At 42.2% G+C, this 20,989-nt stretch overlaps 1 protein-coding gene across 2 annotated transcripts; it reads right to left on the bottom strand.

The window, feature by feature from the left end:
- Positions 1-1,526: 1,526 nt before the first annotated feature.
- Positions 1,527-20,944, bottom strand: LOC110530372 (cullin-1). 2 transcript variants are annotated; one of them, XM_090182353.1, is made up of 23 exons: positions 20,687-20,914; positions 19,767-19,818; positions 18,307-18,664; positions 17,947-18,124; positions 13,039-13,206; positions 12,885-12,935; positions 12,686-12,776; positions 12,406-12,569; positions 12,100-12,262; positions 6,280-6,410; positions 6,031-6,138; positions 5,812-5,918; positions 5,516-5,564; positions 5,149-5,280; positions 4,813-4,930; positions 4,518-4,594; positions 4,285-4,416; positions 3,980-4,072; positions 3,265-3,312; positions 3,058-3,140; positions 2,807-2,912; positions 2,475-2,588; positions 1,527-2,244 (listed from the first exon to the last, which is right to left on the bottom strand). In XM_090182353.1, the coding sequence occupies exons 3-23, from the start codon at positions 18,444-18,446 to the stop codon at positions 2,164-2,166; spliced, it is 2,334 nt and encodes a 777-aa protein (XP_090038479.1). In that variant the 5' UTR covers positions 18,447-18,664; positions 19,767-19,818; positions 20,687-20,914; the 3' UTR covers positions 1,527-2,163. The 2 variants fall into 2 exon arrangements, with proteins under 2 accessions (XP_090038479.1, XP_021469046.1); XM_021613371.3 differs by lacking the exon at positions 19,767-19,818 and having other exon boundaries at positions 20,687-20,944.
- Between the last annotated feature and the right edge of the window lie 45 nt (positions 20,945-20,989).

Raw genomic sequence — 20,989 nt, 5'->3', positions numbered from 1 at the left:
AAGCGACTTACAGCTGTAATCGCAGCAAAAGGTGGCGCTACAAAGTATTAACTTAAGGGGGCTGAATAATTTTGCACGCCCAATTTTTCAGTTTTTGATTTGTTAAAAAAGTTTGAAATATCCAAAAAATGTCGTTACACTTCATGATTGTGTCCCACTTGTTGTTGATTCTTCACAAAAAAATACAGTTTTATATCTTTATGTTTGAAGCCTGAAATGTGGCAAAAGGTCGCAAAGTTCAAGGGGGCCGAATACTTTCGCAAGGCACTGTACCTGGTAAAATAACGGATAAATAAATAAAAATACACTTCTGAGTGATTTCAGAGAGGCCCAACTCTGCAGAAAACCTGTCTTTATATAGAAGTTGTCTCGAGATGGCTATGCATATTCTTGGCATATGGCTAATAGCATAGCATCTCTCTCCATTACAAGCAGTTGATGTCAACAACCCTCATCAAATATTCAAAAAGGTTACAATAATGACATGTATCCACCAATCCAAAGAAAGGATAGGTGGGGGCTAGACAACCCGCTGTGGCTAACGACTCCCATTGTTAGGCCAGAGAGACATGTATCTTGTCAGTATATCCATAATCTTTGGTGATATTAAGCACGAGCACCACCACTGCACACACACACGTATTTACTATGACAATAGAATAGCTATGTCAGCAAATTACTACTGTCTGAACAAACAGAAATCTGATTTGTTCACTTGCTGTTTGGATAGTTAGTATTCCAAAACAGGTTTGAAAATAAAAACTGATTTGAGCATTAAGACCTGTGTGAACAAGGCTTTAACGCCGCCAAACAGTCATCCATATGTATGTTGAAATGGGTCTGCATTCATACAATAATTAAAAACGTAAAAAATAATAGCATTATGATAGGCTAATTTAAAATGTTTATTATTGAAATAGGCAAGAGAAGATCCAATCTCATACATTTTCTGCCTGCATCCTGTCTACGATGTGAACGTTTTCAGTGATTTAGGCTGTGTTTAGACAGGCAGCTCAATTCTGATATTTTTTTTCTCTCAAAAATGTGTCTTTTGACAAATCAGAAAAAAAAGACCTGATGTGATTGGTCAAAATACCAATTAGTGGTCAAAATACCAATTAGTGGTAAAAAAATATCTGAATTGGGCTGCCTGTCTAAACACAGCCATTAAAGTACATTCTGATTAAAACTGATCATGGGAAAGTAGCAACCTTCGGTTCTAATACCCACACAATACATCTTGTTGACAAGCTTTACAGTTTACAAATGAATGGCAATGAACAGCTAAGTAGGTCATTCATGGATTGTAACATCAAGAAACCAGCAATGATCTATAATATCCAGGGCTGCGTTTAAACAGGCTGCACAGTTCTTATATTTTCCCCCTCTAATTGGTCTTTTGACCAATCACATTAGCTCTTTTTCACAACCAATTAGTGAACATTGATTAGAATTGGGATGCGTGCGTAAACATCTCAGCCCAAAGTTCACATCAGCTTTGAAGGAATAAAAACCATCAGAGGGAATACAGAAACCTTTAATTTTTATTGACCATACATTTAAAAAAAAAAGTGAACCACACTATACAAATGTTTTTCTGGTAGCTGGTAACAATGCAGATTACACTTCTAAGGGCCTTTTTCAAACACAGATCGCTTTCTGGAAGTGCAGCTAAAATTGCACTCATCTTTTTTTAAAACATACGTTCATAATTTGCTACTGCCACATAAAGCAGCAGTGTCTTAATAGCTTCTCATCTATTACGTCTTTTTGCTTCTTAAATGCAGATAGGCAGTAGCATGCAACCCTCGGTGTGAAGGGTTTTGATAGTTTTTTTTGTATGTTATTAACTTTGCAAGATAAAAGTAAAGAGGTAAAGGTCTCTGTCGATATTTACATATCAAAATGTATCTGTCGATCCTGAGCAGTTCAGATGGGATCTTCAAACAAACACTGGGCGAGCAGCTATCCCATAATGTCAGAGTTTAAAGGGAAGTCCAGCTTTCGCAAACCACCTTGATGATGATTGACAACTTTTTTCTTCTTTTTCTCCTTCTGTGCTCACATTCCTGACAACATTGGCCAAATGTCAAAAGGAATGATGTTAAAATTACTCAAAAGACAACTTTAAAAAAAGAAAGGAGGGAGGGCAATGAAAAGGTTTTAAGCCAAGTAGCTGTAAGTGTCTTTCTCTCCGTCGACACGCTCCAGGTACTCCTTCTCGATCAGGATGTCGATACATTTCTGAAAGACAAAAACCATACATGACCATTACTAACTAACATGGCACATGTTGCATACAGAAAGTGGTTTCCATAAACCTACAGGAGTATAGATTTGTTACATTTCTGAAAGACAAAAACAAGCACGTTCCTACCATGGCAGATGTTGCATTTACAGTATGTGGTTCCAAGAAATCCTCTGGGGTAAGGTAAATTTCCATCTAACGTGGCCTAATTTACAGCATAATTTACCTTGATGACGGGAACTCTTGGTTTAAACCTGGATGACAGCTGATTCAGCACCTCTGCCAGGAGTTGCTGATGTTTTAGCACTTTGCGCATCTTCATGATTCTCACAATGGCAGCCTACAGCAAGGTAGAGAAAGAGAGAACACAGCAGGTTTAGACCAAAATGATCCTGGGTGAATATTCTAGACCAGAGAGGTTGTTTGTGCACGCTAGACAATAGACAGATTTTTGTGAGTGTGACTGAATGCTTGACAAGGTGAGTAATGTTGACAGTGGCAGCAAGCAGTGTGAGTTAGATCAGGGGAAAAAATAGAAGTGTGAGATGTACAGTGTACCTGTATTAACAGTTTCCTGTCCTCCTCTATGTTCTTGTGAGTGGTTTCCTGCTCCTGCTTCTGCTCTGTCTTCATTGGCACGTTAATGTTCACCCGAAGTTTTTTGCTGTATAGATTCAAATCAAAATATATCAGCAACAGTTCATGGAATCTATTACAGTACAGTAACATCACAGCAATTTGGAATATCTGGTTCCACAACTTGCAGGTTTGTGACCTATATTGATTACATGGTGTGTGTAATGACTCACTTTTTGTATCCCAGGAAGAGTTTTATTAAGGTGTCTGGTTTGAACTCTACTTCATCCACATTTGCATTCTCATCCTCCAGGACCTAGACAACAGAACATTGCTTAGGTCAAAGTTGAAATCCACAGTGCAGAATAGTTAATTGATGGCTCCCCTAGCAACTAGAGTTGTTTGGTAGATTATCTGAAAATAAGAGGCATAAAACCTACCAGCAATTTAGACTTCAACAAGATTTGCAACACCTGCACCAAAATGTCCTGGTGAGAACAAAAACAAAACAAGCAACGTATAAGGCAGATAGTGGGCTGTTGCTTTCAGCTTATACACATAGTATACCAAACATTAGGAACACCTTCCTAATATTGTGTTGCACCCCCACCTCCCCCTCTTTACCCACAGAACAGCCTTAAATTGGTTGGAGCATGGACTGTACAGGGTGTCGAAAGTGTTCCACAGGGATGCTGGGCCATGTTAAGTTGGCTGGATGTCCTTTGGGTGGTGGACCATTGTTGATACACACGGGAAACTGTTGAGCGTGAAAAACCCAGCAGCGTTGTAGTTCTTGACTCAAACCGGTGCGCCTGGCATCTACTACCATACGCCGTTCAAAGGCACTTAAATATTGTCTTGCCCATTCTCGCTATAAATGGCAGGCATACACAATCCAGGTCTCAATTGTCTTAAGGCTTAAAAAAATCCTTCTTTAACACATCTCCTCCCCTTCATCTACAATCAGTGGATTTATCATCAATAAGGGATCATAGCTTTCACTTGGATTCACCTGGTCAGTCTGTCATGGAAAGAGCAGGTGTTATTAGTGTATTCCCATCAGAGCATAAGGTGTTCCTTTGAAAGACCATCCATCAAAGAGAATAGACTCTCTGTCTGTAGCCAACTAGATACCGTTGAGTTGTCAGTACTCACTATCTTGATCTGTGTGCTGTCTGCGAGCTGCTGCACTGTGTAGACGTCCTCAGCATTGTACTGCAATAGGATGGCCATCTGGAAGGTAGAAGCCTGGGAGGACAGGAGGAGCAACAGGAAATACGTCAAAACCATTCAATAGTAGAGGATACCATGACATCTCCGCTACATGCATATTGTTGATTCATTATTTTTTTCTTGTTAAATAGTCAGCACACACCAGTATGTTTGTTCAACAGTGATGGTTGTGAGAGTCTGAGAGTAAATATTCATATTTTATCTGATCAGACAACACCTGTAATCACCTGCAGAGTGTATCTGTTCTTAAAGCAGTTGGTGACCAGCTCTCCTTTGGACAGGTGGTAGAGCCAGGTCAGCTTGCGCCCGCTGTGTCTGCTGGCGTAGAAGGCAGTGAACCTTTGGTAACTCCTCTCCAGCTGAATGAGGGTAGGAGAGAAGAAAAGAGAGAACAGTGAGTAAAACAGTGATCAATGTCAGTAAATTGGGTCACTGTGGAGGGGATCAGTTAGTCTCTCACCTCAGAGGGCAAGGCAAATGTACAGGACTGCTGGAAGGGCCAGGAACCAGAACTGAGGACCTGGATGCTGAAGTCCACTGAGACGCACACACACAGAAAACCGATCAACAATCTTCCTATAATAGTTATTTGTTTCAATGTGATTTTTTAAACGTTTGGTTAGGAAAAACCAGGGCCCTACTAAATCAATCCAGGTTTCCGAGATTAAGAAACAAATTTCTGTCATCACATAATGAATCCCAGAATGGGGGACAAGGTACCACCGCATATCAGAGTCACAGACAGATATACTCACAGTCCAAAGGCTCAGAGTTGGTGAGGTGCTTTTTAAATTGTTCATTTAGGTCTTTGCTGACTCCGATGTCCTGGAACATGCGTTGGAGTTTGGAGGTGTACTCGAAGCCGCACGCTTGCTGTTGGGAAAGAGGGCAGGACATGCCATTAGGACAGATGATCCCAGGTAAAACACAGTCCAAAGACTGAGCAACCAGAGAATATCTAACAGATTTGTACAATAAACAAACTGCACAACTCTAGTTACCAATCACAATGTAATGTCAATATCACGTTGAAAATGCCAAATTAAAAACATGGTCATGAGGAGGTAAACAGATTTTTTGTGGTATAGTACCTTTAGTTTGGAGATCATACTGGCTTCAGCATCATCACTGGCGCTGTTCTGATGGACTAACCGCTTAGCCAGCATCTTGGCATAGAACTTCTGGAACACATCTTTGTCCTCTATGTACTTAAAGACCACCATCTAGGGAAGAGAACACATAACAGTTAGAGAGCTGTGAATAGAGACTACATCTCGTAAACCAACTCAAATGCAACGCCGGGCTGAAGGAGGGAGAGGAGATCGGGTCTACAATGGAAGGCAGCCAGTGCAGAAGCTCCACTTTTCATCCTGTCAACTCCAGGCAACCAGATAATGTATAAAATGCAGTACCAGTGTGGCAGCTGAGAAAAAAGGAAAAAAATGCAGTCCAACTCACCACTTGGTTTAGTGTGTCTTCTAGCTCTGCCTCCTCTGGGTTCTTTGAGCTGTGCAAAAAAAGAAAGAAAATAATTCAATTTAAAAATCAGACATCCTGCTCTTGTATGTTAGCAGTGTCTATTAAAACCACAAGAGTAGACGTCGTATTGACTCTAGTCAATGTGAACCATTTCAGAACAAATGTCCATAGCAATACTGGAGTGCTGGCTACTGGTCTCAGGCGTACGTAGACTTGAATATCAAACTGTGGTTCTGAGTTATACATTAAGTGAATGTGCCAGAGCAGAGGCACACCTCTTCTTCAGCAGAGAGTCACAGTATCTAGCCAGTAGCTCTGGGGATTTGCTGGATGACTGCACCATCTTGGTCACAGCATTGTTGTTTATGAAGCGTCCACAGGCCTGTGAAGACAAAAAATGGGTGTTCAAAGTTAACAAAAACAGTAAGTGTGTGTGTGTGTGACACCGTCTGAAAATGTCTAACACCACAAAATATAGTAAAATATGAACACACCTTGTCCAGAGCAGCAACAAAACCAGCATCGTTGTTGAACGCTGACATTACTAAAGCATTATACTTCTTGTGGACGTCTAAGATGGTCTGGACATACATTTTGGGATCCTGTGGTGAAATAAATGAAAACAAAGTCAAGGAACACTCAAGTGAACTGGAGAAAGGACTGTCTCAGATTATTCTAATAAAGATGTGAACCGGTAAAACCCAATGCGCACATTTAACTATTAAATCCATTGTAGTTCTTACATTGAGAGCTGCTTCTCCACACTTCTCTATAGCAGCAAGGCCCTGGTTGTATATGTGCGTCTCCAGGAGTTTCTTCAGCTCTCCCAATCCATCAGTGATCCGGGACACCAAATTGTACATCCGCCCAAGGTCTACAGACAGAGAATGGCGATGCATGTCACATGCTCCAAACACTACACTGAAATTCTTACATACAAGCCCTTAACCAACAACGCATTTTGCCACATTTCAGGCTTCAAACATAAAGATATAAAACTGTATTTTTTGTGAAGAATCAACAACAAGTGGGACACAATCATGAAGTGGAACGACATTTATTGGATATTTCAAACTTTTTTAACAAATCAAAAACTGAAAAATTGGGCGTGCAAAATTATTCAGCCCCCTTAAGTTAATACTTTGTAGCGCCACCTTTTGCTGCGATTACAGCTGTAAGTCGCTTGGGGTATGTCTCTATCAGTTTTGCACATCGAGAGACTGAAATTTTTCCCCATTCCTCCTTGCAAAACAGCTCGAGCTCAGTGAGGTTGGATGGAGAGCATTTGTGAACAGCAGTTTTCAGTTCTTTCCACAGATTCTCGATTGGATTCAGGTCTGGACTTTGACTTGGCCATTCTAACACCTGGATATGTTTATTTTTGAACCATTCCATTGTAGATTTTGCTTTATATTTTGGATCATTGTCTTGTTGGAAGACAAATCTCCGTCCCAGTCTCAGATCTTTTGCAGACTCCATCAGGTTTTCTTCCAGAATGGTCCTGTATTTGGCTCCATCCATCTTCCCATCAATTTGAACCATCTTCCCTGTCCCTGCTGAAGAAAAGCAGGCCCAAACCATGATGCTGCCACCACCATGTTTGACAGTGGGGATGGTGTGTTCAGCTGTGTTGCTTTTACGCCAAACATAACGTTTTGCATTGTTGCCAAAAAGTTCCATTTTGGTTTCATCTGACCAGAGCACCTTCTTCCACATGTTTGGTGTGTCTCCCAGGTGGCTTGTGGCAAACTTTAACCGACACTTTTTATGGATATCTTTAAGAAATGGCTTTCTTCTTGCCACTCTTCCATAAAGGCCAGATTTGTGCAATATACGACTGATTGTTGTCCTATGGACAGAGTCTCCCACCTCAGCTGTAGATCTCTGCAGTTCATCCAGAGTGATCATGGGCCTCTTGGCTGCATCTCTGATCAGTCTTCTCCTTGTATGAGCTGAAAGTTTAGAGGGACGGCCAGGTCTTGGTAGATTTGCAGTGGTCTGATACCCCTTCCATTTCAATATTATCGCTTGCACTGCTCCTTGGGATGTTTAAAGCTTGGGAAATCTTTTTGTATCCAAATTCGGCTTTAAACTTCTTCACAACAGTATCTCGGACCTGCCTGGTGTGTTCCTTGTTCTTCATGATGCTCTCTGCGCTTTTAACGGACCCCTGAGACTATCACAGTGCAGGTGCATTTATACGGAGACTTGATTACACACAGGTGGATTGTATTTATCATCATTAGTCATTTAGGTCAACATTGGATCATTCAGAGATCCTCACTGAACTTCTGGAGAGAGTTTGCTGCACTGAAAGTAAAGGGGCTGAATAATTTTGCACGCCCAATTTTTCAGTTTTTGATTTGTTAAAAAAGTTTGAAATATCCAATAAATGTCGTTCCACTTCATGATTGTGTCCCACTTGTTGTTGATTCTTCACAAAAAATACAGTTTTATATCTTTATGTTTGAAGCCTGAAATGTGGCAAAAGGTCGCAAAGTTCAAGGGGGGCCGAATACTTTCGCAAGGCACTGTATATATATATATATACATATATATATAAATAAATTGTATATATATATATATATATATATATATATCAAAAAGTTAAATACATTTACATAACAATAACAAGGCTATATATAGGGGGTAACGGTACTGAATCAATGTGCGGGGGTAATTTGTAAAGTGACTATTGATAGATAATAAAACAGTTAATAGCAGCAGTGTAAAAACAAAGAGGGGGACGGGTCAATGTAAATAGTTCAGGTGGCCATTTGATTAGTTTAGTTGTTCAGCAGTCTTATGGCTTGGGGGTAGAAGATGTTAAGGAGCCTTTTGGTCCTAGATATGGTGCTCCGGTACTGCTTGCCGTGCAGTAGCAGAGATAACAGTCTGTAGTCTTAGACAATTTTTTGGGCCTTCCTCTGACACTGCCTAATATACAGGTCCTGGATGTCAGGAAGCTCGGCCACAGTGATGTACTGGGCCGTATGCAACAGATCTGGATGCTCTCGATGGTGCAGCTGTAGAACATGAGGATCTGGGAACCCATGCCAAATCTTTTCAGTCTCCCGAGGGGGAATATGCATGGTTGTGCCCTCTTCACAGCTGTGTTGGTGTGTTTGGACCATGATAGTTTGTTGGTGATGTGGACACCAAGGATCTTGAAACTCTCGACCCGTTTCACTTCAGTCCCATCAATGAGAATGGGGGCCTATTCGGCCCTCCTTTTTCTATAGTCCACGATCAGCTCCTTTGTCTTGCTCACATTGAGAGAGAGGTTGTTGTCCTGGCACCACACTGCCAGGTCGCTGACCTCCACCCTATAGGCCGTCTCATCGTTGTCGGTGATCAAGCCTACCACTGTTGTGTTGTCAGCAAACTTAATGGTGTTGGAGTCATGCTTGGCCACGCAGTCGTGGGTGAACAGAGTACATGAGGGGACTAAGCACGCACCCCTGAGGGGCCTCAGTGTTGAGGATCAGCGTGGCAGATGTGTTGTTGCCTACCCTTACCACCTGGGGGCAGCCAGTTAGGAAGTCCAGGATCCATTTGCAGAGGGAAGTGTTTAGTTGCAGGGTCTTAGCTTAGTGATGAGCTTTGTGGGCACTATGGTGTTAAATGCTGAGCTGTAGTCAATGAGCAGAAATCTCACATTGGTGTTCCTTTTGTCCAGGTGGGAAAGGGCACTGTGGAGTGCGATTGAGATTGCGTCATCTGTGGATCGGTTAGGGCAGTATGCAAATTGGAGTATTATTAGGGTTTCTGACATGATGGTGTTGATGTGAGCTATGACCAGCCTTTCAAAGCACTTCATGTCTACCGACGAAAGTGCTACAGGGCGGTAATAATTTTAGGCAGGTTACTTTCGCTTTCTTGGGCACAAGGACCATGGTGGTCTGTTTGAAACATGTAGGTATTACAGACTCGGCCAGGGAGAGGTTGAAAATGTCAGTGAAGACACTTCACTGACACGTCATCTACCTGTACATGACCATCTGATCATTTACCACTCCAGTGTTGTTAATCTGCAAAATTGTAATTATTCGCCTACCTCCTCATGCCTTTTGCACACAATGTATATAGACTCCTCTTTTTTTTCCTACTGTGTTACTGACTTGTTAATTGTTTACTCCATGTGTAACTCTGTGTTGTCTGTTCACACTGCTATGCTTTATCTTGGCCAGGTCGCAGTTGCAAATGAGAACGTGTTCTCAACTAGCCTACCTGGTTAAATAAAGGTGAAATAAAAAAAATACAAATAAAAATTGAACACAGATAGACCTGTCTTCAATTTGATCGATTATTAACGTTTAAAAATACCTAAAGTTGTATTACAAAAGTAGTTTGAAATGTTTTGGCAAAGTTTACAGGTAACTTTTGAGATATTTTGTAGTGACGTTGCGCAAATTGGAAGCTGTTTTTTTCTGGATCAAACGCACCAAATAAATTGACATTTTGGAGGATATATATGGACGGAATTAATCGAACAAAAGGACCAATTGTGATGTTAATGAGACATATTGGAGTGCCAACAAAAGAAGCTCGTCAAAGGTAAGGCATGATTTGTATTTTATTTCTGCGTTTTGTGTAGCGCCTGCAGGGTTGAAATATGCTACTCTCTTTGTTTACTGTTGTGCTATCATCAGATAATAGCTTCTTATGCTTTTGCCGAAAAGCCTTTTTAAAATCTGACATGCTGGCTGGATTCACAACGAGTGTAGCTTTAATTTAGTATCTTACATGTGTAATTTAACAAAAGTTAGATTTTTATGTCATTTTATTTGAATTTGCCACGCTGCATTTTCCCTGGCTTTTGGCCAAGTGGGACGCTACCGTCCCCTATCCTAGAGAGGTTAGACTAACTATATTTACCTGTACATGGAATTGTATTTGTTGTTTTTTTACTCAATTTTTTCATAATCTTTATAGGAAAATGCCTCGGGCACTATCTGATGTGTGGAGTCATTTCACTGCAGCTAATGTAGAAAGAAAAGCTGTGTACATTTGCAAAGACTGTGCCAAATCATTTGTGAAGAATGCCGAATCATCTGGCCAAGTGCATAAAGTTCCCTCAATGCTCACAACAAGAAACCTCTGACAAAAGTCCCTCTACTTCTATTCCAGGTAAAAATGATGAATCAGACACGTTATCGATAGCAACAGCTCATGGTCCTCCTGGAATCAGAAGTTTTTTTACTCAATGGAGGAACGTAGTCTGAGAAATGCTGATGAATGTCTTGCTCGAGCTGTGTATGCAATTGGTTCACCTCTGATGTTCACAGGTTTATGTATATTGGAAGAGAATTCTGAATGTTCCTCGCCCAGCATACCCCTCCAACCAGACATGCTTTATCTACTCATTGCTGGATGCAGAGTTCAAGTGAAGGTCAAGCAACTCATAGAGAAAGCAGACTGTATTGCAATCATCTTTGATGGGTGGACGAATGTTCGTGGGCAAGGAATTATTAACTACATAATCTCTACTACCTCATCCAGTACTCTACAAGTATTCTTGTGTCTGTGCTCTTGTAGAATACTGGATGAGGTAGTATAGATTATGTAGTTAATAATTCCTTGCCCACGAACATTCGTCCACCCATCAGAGATGATTGCAAGTCATCAATGACCCATCAGGAGCTGAAGGCAGTTATCAATGACCTTGGACCACAGCAGGTATTTGCACTGGTGACAGACAATGCTGCAAACATGAAGTCTGCTTGGTCTAAAGTGAAGGAGTCTTACTCTCACATCACACCCATTGGCTGTGCTGCTCATGCATTGAATCTGCTCCTTAAGGACATCATGGCACTGGAAAAAAAAGAAGTGCTTTTCAGCAGCAGGGACAGAGACTGATAAGGATAGAGGGAACAATGAATGGAGCCAAATACAGGCAAATCCTTGATGAGAACCTGCTTCAGAGGCATTTCACTGTACTTGTGCATGTGACATTAAAACTTGAAACCGTCCTTAGACTGGGGTGAAAATGTACTTTCCAACAGGACAATGACCCAAAGCAATGCTTGAATGGCTTCAGAACAAGAATGTGAAAGTCCTTGAGCCAAAGCCCAGACTTAATTCCCATTGAAAATCATCAGAAAGACTTGCTGTTCACCGCCACTCTCCATCTAACGTAACAGAGCTTGAGAAAATCTGCAAGGAAGAATGGGAGAAAACTCCCCAAATGCAGATGTGCAAAGCTAATACAGACATACCAAAGACTACTCAAACCTGTAATCACTACCAAAGGTGCTTCTACAAAGTACTGACTCAGTGGTGAGAATATGTATGTAAATGAGATCTGTATTTAATTTTCAATCAATTCTAAAAACATGTTTTCACTTTGTTATTATGGGGTATAGTGTGTAGATGGGTAATTTTTTTATAGATTTTTTCGATTTTGAATTCATGAGGTAAGAAGAAAATGTGGAATAAATAAGTGGCTATGAATAATTTCTCAAGGAAAAGTATAAATGTACAAAAAGTACATAAAGCACAAATCTGGCAATAGCAAAAAGGCATGTCTGGCTGGCAATTGCCATTTGGACTCTCATCCATACCTTCATTTTTGTCAGCGTCCAGAAGGTTCTGGAACTCTGTGTGGAAGATCTCCAGGTGCTTCTCAATGAGCACCTGCTCACACTTGCGGGCCAGCTCGTCCTGCGTGCTCTCATGGAGGTACACCTGCACCCTCCGCTGCTCCTCTAACAGACGCGCCTCAGCCTGAGAGAGAGACAGAAGGAGAAAGAGAGCCGAGTGAGAGACCGAAAGAGATGGAGAAAGAGAGGGATTCTGTACATTTTTACACTAAACAAAAAGGCTACAGATACATCTATTTGGCTCAATATACTGGTTTCATAACCCACCTTTTTCATGTATTCAGTAACTGGATTTTGTTGCAGGAACTCTGTGCTCTCTCGTGTGTAAAAGCGCTCGGTGTCCGCCAAGAACTGAGTCTCGAAGTACTCTTTGTAGACTGACAACGTGGGGCCTTTGGCAAAGGCATCATCCTCATTGAGACCCAACTCAACTGAAAGACACACAACCTCCACTGTCAACTAACATAATTTCAGAACCATGACATCACATCTCACAACAGTTTCAAATTGGTTGAACAACACACCATTAAAATGTGCCAGGACCTACCATAGGACTGGACGACTCCACTGATTAGCCTAGTGTTGATGGTCTCTCCGTTACGTTCCTTCTCAATGAGCTTCAATACAGCATTTGTGACCTTAGTTGGGAGGGGGGACACATTTAGGATCATACCTTCAACAAAATGTATCGTAATCAACTAAGACTGGGAATAACTTTTCCACAGCTAATCTGAGCGGATACTCACTTGTTTATTCAAAGGTCTGAAAAGGCATTCTCTCCATGTCACCAACGCGAGCTGAAAGGAGAGGAAAGGATGAGGCAATGCATACAATTGAGAAAACCATTTAAGAATATAAGATTTAGGTTAACAAAAAAACAAAAAAAACGTTTTGTCTTACGGAGTAGATTTCATATATCCCTTTGCGCCCCTCGTCACACTCGCGGCGGACCCAGTGCCGGTTGAGGTAGGCACAGATACCATTCAGCACTTTGCTGGAGAATCTGTAGTCTTCCCACTGCTGTGTGTAGAACTTTAATACACTCTCATCCATCAGGTCTTCTCCATCCTGCAGATGATGGGGACATGAGTGATATTTACAGTGCCAAGAAAAAGTATGTGAACCCTTTGGAATGACCTGATTTCTGCATAGATTTGACATAAAAATTCCCCTGATCTTCATCTAAGTCCCAACAATAGACAAGCACAGTGTGCTTAAAGTAATAACACACAAATTATTGTATTTTTCTTGTCTATATTGAATACATCATTTAAACATTCACAGTGTAGGTTGGGAAAGAGTATGTGAACCCCTAGGCTAATGACATCTCGAAAAGCTAAATGGAGCGAGGAGTCAGTTAACCTGGAGTACAATCAATGAAACAAGATTGGAGATGTTGGTTTGAGCTGCCCTGCCTCATAAAGGTCCATACCCAAACAGTTCGAACTACTAATTTTGAAAATTACTCTCTCCAGAAATAAGTCTCTCACTGTTGCCGCCTGCTACCGACCCCCCTCAGCTCCCAGCTGTGCCCTGGACACCATTTGTGAATTGATCGCCCCCCATCTAGCTTCAGAGTTTGTTCTGTTAGGTGACCTAAACTGGGATATGCTTAACACCCCGGCAGTCCTACAATCTAAGCTAGATGCCCTCAATCTCACTCAAATCATCAAGGAACCCACCAGGTACAACCCTAACTCTGTAAACAAGGGCACCCTCATTGACGTCATCCTGACCAACTGGCCCTCCAAATACACCTCCGCTGTCTACAACCAGGATCTCAGCGATCACTGCCTCATTGCCTGTATCCGCTACGGAGCCGCAGTCAAACGACCACCCCTCATCACTGTCAAACGCTCCCTAAAACACTTCTGTGAGCAGGCCTTTCTAATCGACCTGGCCCGGGTATCCTGGAAGGACATTGACCTCATCCCGTCAGTTGAGGATGCCTGGTCTTTCTTTAAAAGTAACTTCCTCACCATTTTAGATAAGCATGCTCCGTTCAAAAAATGCAGAACTAAGAACAGATATAGCCCCTGGTTCACTCCAGACCTGACTGCCCTCGACCAGCACAAAAACATCCTGTGGCGGACTGCGCTAACATCGAATAGTCCCCGCGATATGCAACTGTTCAGGGAAGTCAGGAACCAATACACACAGTCAGTCAGGAAAGCTAAAGCCAACTTCTTCAGGCAGAAGTTTGCATCCTGTAGCTCCAACTCCAAAAAGTTCTGGGACACTGTGAAGTCCATGGAGAACAAGAGCACCTCCTCCCAGCTGCCCACTGCACTGAGACTAGGTAACATGGTCACCACCGATAAATCCATGATTATCGAAAACTTCAACAAGCATTTCTCAACGGCTGGCCATGCCTTCCGCCTGGCTACTCCAACCTCGGACAACAGCTCCCCCCCCCCCCCCGCAGCTACTCGCCCAAGCCTCTCCAGGTTCTCCTTTACCCAAATCCAGATAGCAGATGTCCTGAAAGAGCTGCAAAACCTGGACCCGTACAAATCAGCTGGGCTGGACAATCTGGACCCTCTATTCCTGAAACTATCCGCCGCCATTGTCGCAACCCCTATTACCAGCCTGTTCAACCTCTCTTTCATATCGTCTGAGATCCCCAAGGATTGGAAAGCTGCCGCAGTCATCCCCCTCTTCAAAGGGGGCGACACCCTGGACCCAAACTGTTACAGACCTATATCCATCCTGCCCTGCCTATCTAAGGTCTTCGAAAGCCAAGTCAACAAACAGGTCACTGACCATCTTGAATCCCACCGTACCTTCTCCGCTGTGCAATCTGGTTTCCGAGCCGGTCACGGGTGTACCTCAGCCACGCTCAAGGTACTAAACGATATCATAACCGCCATCGATAAAAGACAGTACTGTGCAGCCGTCTTCATAGACCTTGCCAAGGCTTTCGACTCTGTCAATCACCGTATTCTTATCGGCAGACTCAGTAGCCTCGGTTTTTCGGATGACTGCCTTGCCTGGTTCACCAATTACTTTGCAGACAGAGTTCAGTGTGTCAAATCGGAGGGCATGCTGTCCGGTCCTCTGGCAGTCTCTATGGGGGTGCCACAGGGTTCAATTCTCGGGCCGACTCTTTTCTCTGTATATATCAATGATGTTTCTCATGCTGCGGGCGATTCCCTGATCCACCTCTACGCAGACGACACCATTCTATATACTTCCGGCCCGTCCTTGGACACTGTGCTATCTAACCTCCAAACGAGCTTCAATGCCATACAGCACTCCTTCCGTGGCCTCCAACTGCTCTTAAACGCTAGTAAAACCAAATGCATGCTTTTCAACCGTTCGCTGCCTGCACCCGCACGCCTGACCAGCATCACCACCCTGGATGGTTCCGACCTTGAATATGTGGACATCTATAAGTACCTAGGTGTCTGGCTAGACTCTAAACTCTCCTTCCAGACCCATATCATACATCTCCAATCGAAAATCAAATCAAGAGTCGGCTTTCTATTCCGCAACAAAGCCTCCTTCACTCACGCCGCCAAACTTACCCTAGTAAAACTGACTATCCTACCGATCCTCGACTTCGGCGACGTCATCTACAAAAGTGCTTCCAACACTCTACTCAGCAAACTGGATGCAGTTTATCACAGTGCCATCCGTTTTGTCACTAAAGCACCTTATACCACCCACCACTGCGACTTATATGCTCTAGTCGGCTGGCCCTCGCTACATATTCGTCGCCAGACCCACTGGCTCCAGGTCATCTACAAGTCCATGCTAGGTAAAGCTCCGCCTTATCTCAGTTCACTGGTTACGATGGCAACACCCATCCGTAGCACGCGCTCCAGCAGGTGTATCTCACTGATCATCCCTAAAGCCAACACCTCATTTGGCCGCCTTTCGTTCCAGTTCTCTGCTGCCTGTGACTGGAACGAATTGCAAAAATCGCTGAAGTTGGAGACTTTTATCTCCCTCACCAACTTCAAACATCTGCTATCTGAGCAGCTAACCGATCGCTGCAGCTGTACATAGTCTATTGGTAAATAGCCCACCCATTTTCACCTACCTCATCCCCATACTGTTTTTATTTATTTATTTTTATTTTTCTGCTCTTTTGCACACCAATATCTCTACCTGTACATAACCATCTGATCATTTATCACTCCAGTGTTAATCTGCATAATTGTAATTATTTGCCTACCTCATGCCTTTTGCACACAATGTATATATAGACTCCCCTTTTTTTCTACTGTGTTATTGACTTGTTAATTGTTTACTCCATGTGTAACTCTGTGTTGTCTGTTCACACTGCTATGCCTTATCTTGGCCAGGTCGCAGTTGCAAATGAGAACTTGTTCTCAACTAGCCTACCTGGTTAAATAAAGGTGAAATAAAAAAAAAATAAATAAATAAAAACACTCAGAATATTTGAATTCGCTATTCACAAGAAGCATTGCCCGATATGACCCATGCTGCCTTGCATAAAGCTGGAAAGGGTTACAAAAGTATCTCTAAAAGTCAGTCCACGGTAAGACAAATTGTATAGAAATAGAGAAATTTCAGTACTGTTGCTATTCTCCCTAGGATTGGCCGCCCTGCAAAGATGACTGCAAGAGCACAGCGCAGAACACTCAATGAAGTTAAGAAGAATCCTAGAGTGTCAGCTAAAGACTTACAGAAATCTCTGGAGGATGCTAACAGCTCTGTTGACAAGTCTACAATGCGTAAAACACTAAACAAGAATGTTGTTCATTAGAGGACACCATGGAAGAAGCCACTGCTGTCCAAAAGAAACATTGCTGTATAAGTCTGAAGTTCACAAAAGAGTACCTGGATGTTCCACAGCGCTACTGGCAAAAAAAATTCTGTGGACAGATGTAACTAAAGTTGTGTTGTTTGGAAGGAACACACAACACTGTGTGGAGAAAGAAAGGCACAGCACACCAAAATCAAAACCTCATCCCAACTGTAAAGTATGGTGGAGGGAGCATCATGGTTTGGGGCTGCTTTGCTGCACTACGTAGAGTGACTCTCTCAGTATCTCTACACCTGGACAGCTTGCTATCATCAACATAAAAATTAATTCCCAAGTTTATCAAGACATTTTGCAGTAGAATGTTAGGCTATCTGTCCGCCAATTGAAGCTCAACAGGAGGTAGGTGATGCAACTGGACAACAACCCAAAAGAAAGAAGTAAATCAACAACATAATGGCTTGAACAGAAGAAAATACACCTTCTGGAGTGGCCCAGTCAGTCCTGACCTCAACCCGATTGAGATGCTGTGGCATGACCTCAAGAGAGTGGGTCACACCAGACATACAAAGAATATTGTGGAACTGAAACAGTTTTGTAAAGAGGAATGGTCCAAAATTCCTCCTGACCGTTGTGCAGGTCTGATCCGTAACTACAGAAAACTTTTGGTTGAGCTTATTGCTGCCAAAGAAGGGTCAACCTGTTATTAAATCCAAGGGTTCGCATACTCTTTCCAAACTGCACTGTGAGTGTTTACACTGTGTGTTCAATAAAGACATGAACAACTATAATTGTTTGTGTGTTATTAGTTTAAGCAGACTGTGTTTGTCTATTGTTGTGACTTAGATGAAGATCAGATCATATTTTATGACCAATTTATGCAGAAATCCAGATAATTCAAAAGGGTTCACATATCACTGTAGTTAGAGATAAGCATGCACATGTGGTAGGACATTTGATATGCTTCCTTTTAACCTTTACTGGAAGGGCTAATAGAGAATTAACTAGCAGGCCAATTCATTTAATCGATTCATTGACCTCAGTCCATTTAAAAAAGGCACAGAACAGAGCATTACCTTGAGCAGGTTGGTCAGGTAGTTCTTGAGGAACTCCTTGAGTCTCTTGTAGAGCTCCAGGCCCACAAACTGGGCCCCTCCTGGGGTGGGGGCCTTTTTGGAGGGCTTGGATGGAGGGGGCCCTGCCCCACGGGCCTGATTGGACTGATGCACACTGGTACAGTAGTTATAAACATGTCTGGGTGGTGGGTAAAGGCAACAACATAAATGTAGAAATACTGACAATGGATTATCCCAAATATGCTTTAAACTGAGGAAAACCTGTTCTGGTGTCAGCCATAAAAACTGCCCTTAATAAAGAGACACACTTGGAAGCACACAGTCAGAGAAGCCTGAGAGTGTATTTATGTGGAAGGATACGTGTACAGTTCCATATATCGTGATTTGGCCATGCTCTGTCTCGTGTACACCTGCTGTATTCCTGCTCGCAGGTCATCCCAGATCTGGTCCAGGCCAATCTGCTTGAGCCCATGAGGGTTCTGGCTTCTGTTGGATGACATTGTCTCTTTGCTTGTTGTTGCTCTCCTTTCAGATGCTCCGTGCCACGTCTTCTTTTATTGCTTGTAATGAAACCGTCAAGAGCTACTCCTCCATAAGGTGATAAAGAGAGAGGCCACAATGTAACACAGAGACAAGGTGGGGTCTTCTCTTTGGAGTGGCAGACGATCTTGGAAGACCCCCTTCAAGTAGCAATCAGGAGAGCATCCTGCCAAGAAACCTGCAAACAAACACAATGTAAGAAAGGAGAAAACATTGTATAAGTCCCTGAAGAGTAAGAAAAAATCTTGCATTGTAGAATGTTGTGATTGCAACAAATGATGTTGACATTCAATTGAAAAAGATCATTACCTGGCTAGAAAAAAAACATGCAATAGGATCTAGCTCATCAATATTTGCACTTGAAACTGCATCCATTGTAGACTACAGTACACAGCAAAATTATTGGAATAGTTCCCCTGCCATATAAAGCTAGTATCTGCTATCCAGGTGATAATGTATGACATATTGTTAGAGATTAGTCTAGTGAGTGTTATATTGACTCCAGCCTCCCCTTGATCAAGACCCAACAGCTGGGCCTGAGATCTGACCTTCACTGGTCCTGAATACTGTAACTACATTAGTGTCAGTGAGTGTCTGCCCACCCCAGTGCAGCCTGGCTGGGGGAATACGGCTGACTGGATTTGGCTTTCCTTCAGGTGGAAACCTAAACCCTACTGCCCTCGGCTTCTGTTGTTAAACCTGTGCAGGGTAGGCAGGGCTGATTTCCGGCATGGAGCAGGAGATCATTCAAGTGATATTGAATAATACATTGAAGGTAGAGAAATCACAAAGAAAAAAATATATAATTTAAGCGTAGACAAGAGCGCAGAATTATGATTTCAAGATGAGGCCTAACCTGACCTTGTTTCATTACATGTTAACATATTTACATATAAACTTGGATTCTACTAAGTCTTAGAATACAACCATAGACATAAAATACACAAGGGGTATGCAACCCTGGTCCTGGAGCAGGCACTTCATGTTTTTGATTTAACTGATCTGGAAGACCAGGTGTTTTGAATGTAGGCAATCACTGAACTGATCATTTAGTTAAGTCTTGTGCCTAGTTGGGGGAAAAAAATTCTGCGACACTTCAGGAACAGGTTTGCCTACCCCTGATATGGGCGAACCAAAGTGGATATAATGATATCCTTGGATAATAAAGTAAAACATATCTTATGTGAATACTGCAAGTATTGCGCATGAATGACAAACATGAGATGGTAAGATAAGTGTTGGGGCTAATTGTTAAATAACCAACTGTTCAAGATAATTACCATTTCAGTCCAGGCCCAAGTATTCATCAATTTATCACAGGGACAGTTGTCTCTAACCAAGGCAAAAGATGCAGATTAAGCAGCAAACACACTGAAAATAGGTAGCCTAACAGTGGGCAGCAAAGAGGAAGCTACAACGATAGGGACAGTATATTTTGCCAAAATGATTGCCACTGAGTTGGTGGCAAACAATCTTTGAGGGACTAATGCCTGGCTTGCAATCCGACATTACATACCTATTCTCTGTATATTGCTAGCTAGCTTTTTGTTATTTGCAAAACCTAATATTGATAGCTAACTAGTCCAAGGCAATATCGTGTCATTAAATATGAACTTTCTGGCAATGCTAGCTACTACACCTGTAGTCCATGCACAAGCTTGCCAAGGAAGCTTCTGAACTTTACATTTGCTATCTAGCTTTGTCATGCCATGGCTAAACGTGAAATATTAACCTGGTTAGTGGTGCAGTGTAAGCAAACGTAGCAGTTAGCAATGTTTTTGACTAGCTGACATTAGCATTACATTTGCTAGGTGTACTGTTAGCTAGCTAGTAACTTAAACCAAATAGTCGATAATACAAACTGCAAATTTGGATTGGCAAACGTTATAACCAACTTAGCTAACATGGTATTAGCCAGTGAGCTTTCAGGGTAACGTTAGCTAACTACCGTGAGAAATGAGGCCTGTTCAGGCGCAACGCTAGAGCTAACTTAAGCTACCTGACCACAGAAGCCAATTAACGTTACGGATAAACAGCCAGGCAGTGTTCTCTGTATAAATACAACACACAATAGTCGTGTGTGTTCTGTTTTTGTATAACTAGCTAGCTAGAATAATATTCAAGTTCACTGGTGATTTGTCGTTATGCTTAGCTAGCCAGTCAGTTTAGCTACTGTACTAGCTAGCTGACGTTAGCTTACCATCGTGTAGTGCTCGTTCTTGGCTCCAAATGAAACAAAACAGTACCAATTAGAACCAAATATTACGTTTTTAATCTGAGTAAAGTATTGGAATACTCCTTTTCAAAGACACAACCCCGTTTCCCTCCAAATTATTTAATTTTCACTGCCACAACAATAGCTGCGGCAGTGCATAGAAATAACACTTTACAAATGTGTTTGCAGAAAGATGTCCCATGGAATTTGAGTGGAATTTAAAGTTCCGGACACGCACGGCTGATTATAATGGACATACTGTATGTTGTGCATGGAACAGCACGATTT

The sequence above is a fragment of the Oncorhynchus mykiss genome, chromosome 8 (genome assembly GCF_057628025.1).
Source record: "Oncorhynchus mykiss isolate SJ-2025 chromosome 8, ASM5762802v1, whole genome shotgun sequence".
Classification (NCBI taxonomy): domain Eukaryota; kingdom Metazoa; phylum Chordata; class Actinopteri; order Salmoniformes; family Salmonidae; genus Oncorhynchus; species Oncorhynchus mykiss.
This window is presented reverse-complemented; position numbering and strand designations above follow the sequence as displayed.